At 44.5% G+C, this 9,958-nt stretch overlaps 2 protein-coding genes across 3 annotated transcripts; one reads left to right on the forward strand and one right to left on the reverse strand.

Moving 5' to 3' along the window:
* The first annotated feature begins 364 nt into the window (after positions 1-364).
* On the forward strand, positions 365-3,859 carry LOC4330131 (thylakoid lumenal protein TL20.3, chloroplastic). Of its 2 annotated transcripts, XM_015767442.3 has the most exons (7): positions 365-639; positions 682-832; positions 923-952; positions 1,664-1,770; positions 2,221-2,255; positions 2,647-2,775; positions 3,440-3,859. In XM_015767442.3, exons 1-7 carry the CDS (start codon positions 492-494, stop codon positions 3,629-3,631), a joined length of 792 nt encoding a protein of 263 aa, XP_015622928.1. In that variant the 5' UTR covers positions 365-491; the 3' UTR covers positions 3,632-3,859. The 2 variants fall into 2 exon arrangements, with proteins under 2 accessions (XP_015622928.1, XP_015622927.1); XM_015767441.3 differs by having other exon boundaries at positions 365-832.
* On the reverse strand, positions 3,797-8,399 carry LOC107276426 (NAC domain-containing protein 7). Its single transcript, XM_026022736.2, has 5 exons — positions 7,967-8,399; positions 7,570-7,814; positions 5,654-5,841; positions 5,288-5,559; positions 3,797-5,014 (listed from the first exon to the last, which is right to left on the reverse strand). The coding sequence occupies exons 3-5, from the start codon at positions 5,811-5,813 to the stop codon at positions 4,334-4,336; spliced, it is 1,113 nt and encodes a 370-aa protein (XP_025878521.1). The 5' UTR covers positions 5,814-5,841; positions 7,570-7,814; positions 7,967-8,399; the 3' UTR covers positions 3,797-4,333.
* Positions 8,400-9,958: the final 1,559 nt, after the last annotated feature.

Genomic DNA, 9,958 nt, shown 5'->3' on the forward strand with positions numbered 1-9,958 from the left:
ATGTGCGCGTCTACTAGCTCACTCAATTACGGCTACTAGCTACTGTAGCTATACTAACGAAGTGACTGGCCAGCGTGAAGACAGAAATGACAGCTAACTAGCCACGGCCAAGGCCAGTATAGCATGTACTCATCACCAGTTTTTGTCAACGTCTACAGTCTACTACTACACTGGCATTCATGGGCCAAGTTTAGCCATCTTGTTATGTTACATCGGGCCAGATACCTGCATGGGCTTTGCTAGCCATGGAGCCCAATATGGCAAAGGCCCATAAGGAGGATAACGGAAGCCCACTACAGGCTCTCGGCCCACAAGGCGCGCTCTCTGGATCTTTTCCCCGCATCCCCCGCGTCGTGCCGGCGGTGGCGCGACGGCTGCGCGGCCGGCTACGTGTTCGCGCGCGAGCCACAACACGTCTCACCTCACCCACACCCACTCTCTTCTTCTGCTTCCTCCCACGCCGCGAGAGCGCGCGCGCACACGCCCCCGCCATGGCTCTCCCCACCACCTCCCCCCTCGCCGCGGCCGCAGCGAGGCCCTGCGCGTTCCCGACGCCGTGGAGATGTCGCTCGCCCCCTCTTCGCCGCCTCCCGCACGTCTCCTGCCAGGCGAACCGAGGGGGTTCTCGGGACGGCAATTCGTTGAGCACCTCGGCGGCGGCGGCGGCGGCGGCGTCGCCGCCGCCGAGGTGGCGTGCCGCGGTGTCCGCGGCGCTCGCGGCGGCGATTGTGTCCGCGGCGCCGGCCTACGCGGATCTTAACAAGTTCGAGGCGGAGCAGCGTGGGGAGTTCGGCATTGGCTCCGCTGCGCAGTTTGGGTCGGCCGACCTCAAGTACGTTACGCGGGCTCCTTTCCCCTTTCGGATCCTTTCGTTTTGCCTCGTGTCGCTGATATTCTTCGCCCCGTGCTTGTATCATTGCAGGAAGGCCGTCCATGTTAATGAGAACTTCAGGTTGGATGCCTAATTTCACAAATCCCAAATTAGTATTCTTTCGTGCTGCGGTGCTAAATGTTTGCTGCTTACCATAGGTTTTATGTAATAATTGAACCAAATGAATCCTGTGTTTCCAATTTCAGCTATAAACAGAAATTCCATTTGGTCTATGCCTGTTTGGGTTATAAAGTAATTTTGGTTCTCTGCAAGTGTTGATACAAACTTTTCTCTAGCTCATGCTTATGCTGTTATATCATCATCTTAGTATTCTGGATAGATAGACACAATCTCTGGAGTCCAGTGGGTTATGCATTTTTTTTCAAGCATTGATTCCATTGCAGGCTATAGATAAGACATAAAAGCTCTTGCAGTTTAAAGTTTGCTTAGTTAAGCAGTTTTACTATAGTACTATCATATTGGCATTTATTGCTTAACATATTGGCATTTATGTGGAGGGTGGAAGATTAAAATAGTAATATCGCAAAATAGTAATCAGCCACATAAAAAACAATCTGTAGATGAGCAGCCAATTTTGAATCTTTACCATCACTGCTTCAGCTTGGCATGGTTGTCCACCTTTAGCATATATTACAATTCTCTGCATATGAAAGATATATTGATATGCTTAATTAATAGGTTGGGTACCCTCAATTTCTGTTATGAATTTTCCCTATGGCTCAAGAAAGAGATCATTTTTTTTCCTTTTTAATACAACATTTATCAATATAGGCGGGCAAACTTCACTGCTGCTGATATGAGGGAGTCAAATTTCAGTGGTTCCACATTCAATGGTGCCTATCTTGAAAAGGCTGTTGCTTATAGAGCAAATTTTACTGGTAAGTGAAACAACATCTTTTCAGTATGTGGATGTGTCAAACTCCCTCCAAGAAGTTATTATACACTCATGCTTGATGCAAATAATTACCCCTGTTTTGTGCCTTTGTGGTTAGTAGTCCTGTACTCTAGTGATATGCCTTAACAGGGAGACACTGCACTAGAGATATCATAGAGAGCCCTTGTTTGAACTCCACTAAGGCCTTCCCAGTTTAAACTCTGATCAGGAGGCAAACAATAAACTTCATTTTCTTTTGTTCCAATTGGAACCAACATGGTACTTAGGTCTTTGTTATTGTTAGTGAAAGCAATTGCAGAAGTAGAGTCCTGCATCTGATTTTTCAAAATCCTTGTAACTTTTGACTGCATCTGAATGGTTACAGAATACTTCAACCTTCCCATGCAGTTATTTATGACACAATTTCACTGTACTATTGTTTGGTCTTTTGCAGGTGCAGATTTGAGTGATACCTTGATGGATCGCATGGTAAACCTACAACTTCTTTATGTCATGTTTTTCTTGTGCAAAGTATCTTCTGCAAATACATGTATATAGTTATGGACTTGTGATGCTCAAGGGCATATGGGTGATGCACTTAGTTGTGCAAATGCGGAATTTGACATCAGTGTGTTAAAAGAGATAATGCATCAGAATTCTTGATCAGTGTAGTAAATGATTCATATATTAGTTTTGGTGCTAAATGCTTATGAATGCATTGTTACTTTCAATATGAAGCCAGGTTCAATGTACCAGTTTTTAAGGCAACTACTGGAGTCTCCTGTTCTTAATTTACAACATCGTTTAGTTCTTCAGGAATAATAATTTCAAGGCAAAGTAACCTTTAAGCATGTATTGAAAGTTTGTATGTTATTGACAGGTGCTCAATGAAGCTAACCTTACAAATGCTGTGCTTGTACGGTCAGTCCTTACGCGTAGCGATCTTGGTGGAGCAATCATTGAAGGTGCAGACTTCAGTGATGCTGTTATTGACCTGACACAGAAACAGGTACATGAAACTTGAATGACACTACTATCACGTGTAGTAATTATCAAACTAAGGTTTATTTTTGCATGTTCCACGGGTCTGTTTGATAAGCAGTTGAGCATGTCAGATTCTAAAAATGTTCCTTTTATTTTTCTTCCACGGGTTTTTCTTCTTTGACGTGTTTGATAAGCAGTTGAGCATGTCAGATTCTAAAAATGTTCCTTTTATTATGGATGCTTGCTGTCTGATTTTGGTATTACTAATTTTTAAACACTGGCCAACGAACTGTGTATGGATGCAGAAGTAAGTGTCATGGAAGAGAAAACCGAATATTCAGACAAGAGAATCTTGACATGAACTTGACTATTATCTCCTGGCTGTTATGTCTCATGTCTTCGGGAAGGAAGTTCCATGTGCTCAACTGCTAACAACACAATCTTTAGCTTGAACAAACATTGCATAATCCTAATGTCCCGCATCTGTGACATATGAATTTGAAGTTGAGAACCGGTGCCATACTGTTTCAGCAGTGGTCAAAACTAATTTTGGATGATACATAAAAGAATCACCATATGATGCCATGTTGGGGTCTATCTTCAATGTTTTGCATGAGTTCTCTGATTCTCTTTTATACAGAAAACAAAAGATAATCCTGATAACTAATATTAGGCAAACTGGTATGTAGGCTTTGTGCAAATATGCAAATGGAACAAACCCTTTAACAGGGGTCAGCACACGGAAAAGCCTTGGATGCGGCAACAGTCGCCGAAATGCATATGGGAGCCCTTCCTCCCCTCTTTTGAGTGCTCCACCACCCAAACTTCTGGACCGTGATGGTTTCTGCGATGAAGCAACTGGTATGTGTGACGCAAAATAAAAGAAGAATTATCCAGCATACTGCAGAAATTGAGCACTGAATGCTGTATATACATTGGAGACTGAACAAAAGACAAAGCAGATCGGTTCAGGATTCAGAGAAATTGTTCTCGTTTTGCGAATGTTGTAGCATTGCAGAGAGATCAGGTAAACTAGGACTGTAGACAAGTTATGTGTACTGAACGACTGATGCCGTATATATATGTATATCAAAGTGTTGCCGAATTCATTCCTTGCATATCTACTGGTTACTGCTTGCACTAGCTAATAACCAATGGAGTGCTTCTGTCAGTAAATAAACTTATCATTCTTTTCAATGAATTGGGATACATCTGTTAAGTTCACAAACATTTCTGACGCATCGGCAGCGACCATAGCTGCCGTATCGAATGATGGACTGCACAAATAGACGTCCATCTACAGCTTGACTGTTTTTTTTTACAAATTGTGTCAAGTTAGTTACTGAAGCCCCTTGGCTTCACCTTACAGCTAACTTATTAACACCAGATCCCGCGATCTGATGTCAAACAATATGAACCACTTTGGTTACATACTTATTATTTACGTATGCGTGCGTTTCTCTTGATATATATATATAGCCAGCTATATATATTTGTACACTTGGCTAGATCAGATTTGGATGGTATAAATTGTGTGTGTATATATGTTGTCCAGTGGATTTATATTTATGTGGAAAGTGAAGCTATTTCCACAGATCAGCCTCGCCGCCGCCGGAGCCGGCCGACGTCGAAGCGTAGTCCAAAGCCTCTTCATGCTTGCCACCGTCTGCAGCCTGAAACACCTGAGCCGGATGGGATCCGTAGCTGGACATGGACTCCTTGCTGAGCAGCTGAGACGCGACGAACTTGTCCAGTAGCCTCCAGTCCGTCACCGACGCGTCGACGCCGATGCCGACGCCGGCGCCGGCCATGTAAACAGCCTCCAACGACGGCGGCTGCTGCTGCGCGGCGGAGCCGGAGGCTTCGTCGTCGTGAGTAGTAAGGGCGGTGGACGACGACGATCCGAGGTGGCCGCCAATGTAGGCCGCCGCCGCAGGAGGCGGCGGCGGCGGCTTGGGGCTCTCCAGCTGAGGAAGATGCTGCAGGAAGGCCTCCTGCGGCAGGAGGTGGTGGTACTCCAGCTCCGGCTTGCAGTGACCGTACATCTGCTGCAGCTGCTGGTGGTGGTGGCCGTGGTACAGCGCCGCCGACGAGCCCGGGTGGTGGTGGTGGTGGTGCGGCAGTAGCTGCCTCGGCGAGCTGAGGTCCGGCATGAACGCACCGACGGCGCCGTGGTCATCGAACCAGCACGGTGATCCGTCGGCCATTCTCCGCACCGTCGCCACCCGCTTCTTGAACACCCGGCAGACCACCCATCCTTCCTCCTACACGCACCAATGATCAGTCAACCACTTAGTCAGACTTAGGTGCATGAGGCGGATTTTGACCGAATCTCATTCTAAACATCAAGAGATTTATTCCGATCCAATAAAAAATATCTCAAGTTACCTCATGACACCAAATCATTTTTGATCGTTTGATCTAGCTGAGCAGGGTGGGCATTGTTAGATCAAATGATAAAAAACAATTTGGTACCATAAGGTACGGTACCTTTTTATTGGACCGGAGCAAATTCCAAACATCAAATATATGCATACAGGTGTGGTGCCGTTTTCGTTGGTCTCGAGGCGGTACTCGTGCATGATCCAGTCCGACTTCTGGCCATTGGGGGCACGGCCCTTGTAGAAGACGAGTGTCTTCCTCATCCCGACGAGGCAGCTGCGGGCGTAGATGGGCTTGTCCCTCCCCGTCGCCTTCCAGAAGCCGGCGCCCGTGGCCCGGTTGGTGCGGGTGCCCGTCGGGTACTTTTTGTCTTTGTGGCTGAAGAAGTACCAGTCATTCTGTTCTTCCATGCCAATCTTGCACTTCTCTGCAATATTTGTACATGTTGGATGCTCAATTCAATCGCAAACCTAACTTTGATTTTTTTGATTCTTCGATCAACTTGCATGCATGCTAATTACCTTGGAGATCCCAGGGCTCGATTTTGTACAGGTCGACGTCTTTTATAACGTCGAGGTCGATTTTCTTCGATGCCACCTTCTTCCTCAGGTAGTAATCGACGAGCTCCTCGTCAGTAGGGTGAAAGCGGAAACCAGGTGGCACATGGGAGAAAGTGTCCATCTTATTCACTAATGGACTAGTAGCAAGACTGCAAGGACATGCATAACTTTTAGTATAAGTTTTTGAAATGCTGGCGTTGACATATTAATTAAGTCCAGTACGTGTAGTAATTAGCAACAGGATAAAGAATAGTACTAACATATAAATACACAACAAAGCATCTAGATGCATAAAGAATGATCCAAAAACATCACACAAAAATAAGCATCATCAAACCAATGAGAAAACACAAAAGAAAAAAAACATATTATATATGCAATTAAACAGCACGAAAAATTCCTTTTATCTCCTTTTCGTCTGCTGTAACATTGCTAACTTCATAACCAAGTCTGGTAGTTAGATGGCATGATCGTTTGTAATATTTCTTCTACAACTGGATCGGTAGCTTTTGTTTCATTTTGAATTGGATCGATGATATTTTCAGGAAAAGCTAGCAATCATGACACTAGATAAAAAGTGCCATACTTTCATCATATACACGATTACCTGGTTAATTCAATGTTTTAGGTTTCCTTTTGTGTCAAAGAAGCTATCTATGTACACATCCCTTTTGATAAATACACAGCCTTGACAAAAAATCAACTATATCTGTATTAGCTGCCGGCCGGTGCGCAACGTTAAATACTATCGACAAGAGGGAGTGTATGGATCAGGATCCTCTACAGTCGAAGTCATATGACTTAATTTGTTACTAATACGTGGTTCCGATGATCCCTAGGCTCACATGTCAGTAACAAAGGCACTGTGCATTTGACTGTAGAGAATCTCTGGAGTATAGTACGTCTAACTTCAAATACAACAATGCATTTATTTTCTATCTCATGAGAGGGAGAGAACTGATGTGGAAAATAAGTAAAAGTAAACTTAGAAGATTTTTATTTGTCATCAATCAAATTAAAGAGATGAGTGTGCACGTGTTTTAAACGTCTGCGTTTATACTATGTTTCTAAAAAAACAAAAGAGAAGCATATCCTAATGTCATAACCCTAGCTTCCTCGGAAATGGAAGTATAACTTAGACCTTAACTGTTTGTGCCCTAAGATATGACACTATAATCCGTGTTATTCAGTTATTTCAAAAAAAAAATCATAACTGTCTAGATCGAATTCATGAAATGAACTGAGAGGGCATGCACCCTAAGGTCTGACATACTTCCCCTTGTTTCCTCCATGCACGGTTAGAACATATTTTTTGGTAAAATTAATTAGGGTATGACATGAAATAATCATCATGACTTCTTAAAATAATTCACAAAACAAACGATCATAAGCAACAAGAAAGGTATAGACTAGTAATGGCTTACCTCTGACCTATTATTGATTGACATTTCTTAGAGAAATTCATATTTGGAAAAGTTTATATGCATGTATCTGAAATTATAACTCTTTATTTTGATATATTCAATGTTCTATACAAAAATCATGGAAATCATGTGCAGCTTGTTTGGATGATATAGCTTTGAAATGATCATCTCAGCCAAACTGGACCCTGATATAATGTAACTGGATGCCTCCCCTATGATGACAAACACCCACACAAACTGCCATAGATTTTTTAGGTGAAAAAAAAAACACCAGACCGAAAACAATTAATAAAGAAGTTGTCGATGTGTTATGTCTTCTGTGTATATAGGAAAATTTTCCTGGTGAAAACATTCAGTAGCTAGAGACTATATCAAGAACATATTTAAATTTGTATAGGAAAAAAAATTATGCATGATGAGAGAGCTAGGGAGGGAGATCACTGATATTATTACTCTGCAGGAAGAACCGAAGCGCAATCCACACCACTCCCGAGCACCAAATCTTGTTTGTTCCAATGATCACAAATTCACAATGAGATCAACCAACAACCCTATCAGCTGCAGTTGTCAAGCTCGCCCTCTTCTCCCTTCTTTGCGTCTGTTCTCCCGGCAACACTTTGCAGGTCGATTGTGCGCGGCTGCCCTTAATCCCACGAGCTATAGCTATGGCGGCCACCACCACCCTTCACGCTCACAACCTGTGCCAAAGACGACCGGCAGAATTTACATACAGCAACGGCGCCGCCGGCCGCCGGCCGGGCACAAGTACAAAAGAATAAAAGATCGACAAGACGGATAAGAGAGGAGCCAGCCAGCATACGCATCCCGGCTCGATCGTATGATCACCTACTTGTAGGCAAAGGTAGGCAGAGAGGAAGCAAGCTTGGTTAATTAGGTAGCCTCCGATGAGTTTATCCGCTGCTCCGCGCAAGAGCAGCTGGCAAGCTGGCTAGCTCGACACGCGCGCGCCCCGTCTCTTTTATCTCCGGCCGCCGGCTGATCGCTTTCAGCGCGCGAGGGGGGAGGGATGAGAGGGACGGAGGGTGTGCGCAGAAAGGGCGGGTGGATTGCGGGCAAAGTCAGGCTGAAATCCAGGGATATCCTGGATCTGCCTCTGCCCTTACTTTCCCGAATATTGGCCGCCCGCTCGATCCACCTCGCGTCGCGCCCGCCACCGCGCGCGCGCTCTCACGGTCTCGGCTAAGCCTTTCTCCACTGTAACCGCCACCACCACCACCTCCACCCGCCACCAACAGCGACCTCGTCGATCGTCGTCTCTGTGTGATCTCTCAGGCTCTCCTAGAATCCCTAGCTAGATAGCTCGGATGGATGGATGGATGGATGGAGAAGGGGGTGGAGGTGGAGTGGAGTGAAATGTAGCGGCGCCCATATATATATGTGCTCTTCTTCTAGACGACTACTGCTACAGGTTGGTGGAGTCAGGAACACTACTGGTCAGTCTCTCTCTCTCTCTCTGGTGATAGAACGATCTCTCGTGTTTGGCTCTGCGAAATGCCACACGATGCCTCGCTCCAAACAGTAGCAGGCTAGCAGCGTGCAGCCGTGCAATACTATTGGAATGGAATTCGGAATTCCAATCTGCTTTGGATCATGCGCGCGCATGCGATTCGCAGCGTGATCACTCATCACACGCGCATGTATAGGCGGTGATCTCCCTAGCTTACTGAATTCAGAGCTCACTCGCTAAACGGCTAAACTACTTCTCGCCGACGAAACATGCATTATTATTTTTTTCATATCCTAGTTATATACTCCCTCCGTTCCTAAATATTTGACGCCGTTGTTTTTTTAAACATGTTTGACCGTTCGTCTTATTTAAAAAAAATTGTGAAATATTTAAAACTATATGTATACATAAAAGTATATTTAACAATAAATCGAATGATAGGAAAAGAATTACTAATTACTTAAAATTTTTATTAAGATAAACGGTCAAATATGTTTAAAAAAGTCAACTGCATCAAATATTTAGGGACGGAGGGAGTAATATGTTCTGAAGAAATTTTAACCATGACGATGGACTATCGCTATCCTGATCTACCAATTGGGAAATCGGAGCACATTCCCAAACAGACCTAGGTATAGTAGTATATTTCGATGGCGACTCTTCTCCAGATGGAAATTAATTAGAGCCGGAAGCCTTGCATTGAAGAAGCCAAATACATTATCCTCGTCCGTAGTCGATCCATTATTAGTGCACAAAGAATTCACTAATTTAATTAGGTTAACTTTTACTCCGTACTTGGAAACAGAAGCAGCAATTCGATCGTATAGCACTCTATCGCCTTGCTACTTTTGCTAGTATAGTACATAGCTTGGATATTTCATATAGAGTACGTACATGTGAAACCTAATTAAAAGGAGTATAAACATGCAAGAGGCAAAGAGCAAAGCTAGATTTCGCCGGTGCCGGCTACAAGAACAGTCGTCGAGGCCGTGGCGGCCGGTGGTCCGGCGTGGGCTCGACCTCATCATTAGCATTTTGCAACATTTGCTTTTATTATCTCTGATCGATCTTTTCGACCCCTAGCTAGCAAGCTTCTCCTTAAGCTTCCTCGGCAAAGGACCGCTGCCTACTGGTGCCGGCCGGCTGACACCCTGGGCTCCACTCGCGCACGAAGCCCCCATCCCTTTTCTGGAAGAGGAGGCCGGCCGGGACGCATGCAGCTACACATCGATCTCTCCAAGATTCCAAATTAACCTACCTATCTCGGGTAAATATACGGTGGAAACTGAAATCGTCTAAAATCATACTTCTACATGTAAATGAGATCACGGTGAATAGCTGTGCAGCAAATCTAATATAAATTCGACTTCCTTT

Source organism: Oryza sativa, chromosome 2 (assembly GCF_034140825.1).
Source record: "Oryza sativa Japonica Group chromosome 2, ASM3414082v1".
NCBI classification, from domain to species: Eukaryota; Viridiplantae; Streptophyta; class Magnoliopsida; order Poales; family Poaceae; genus Oryza; species Oryza sativa.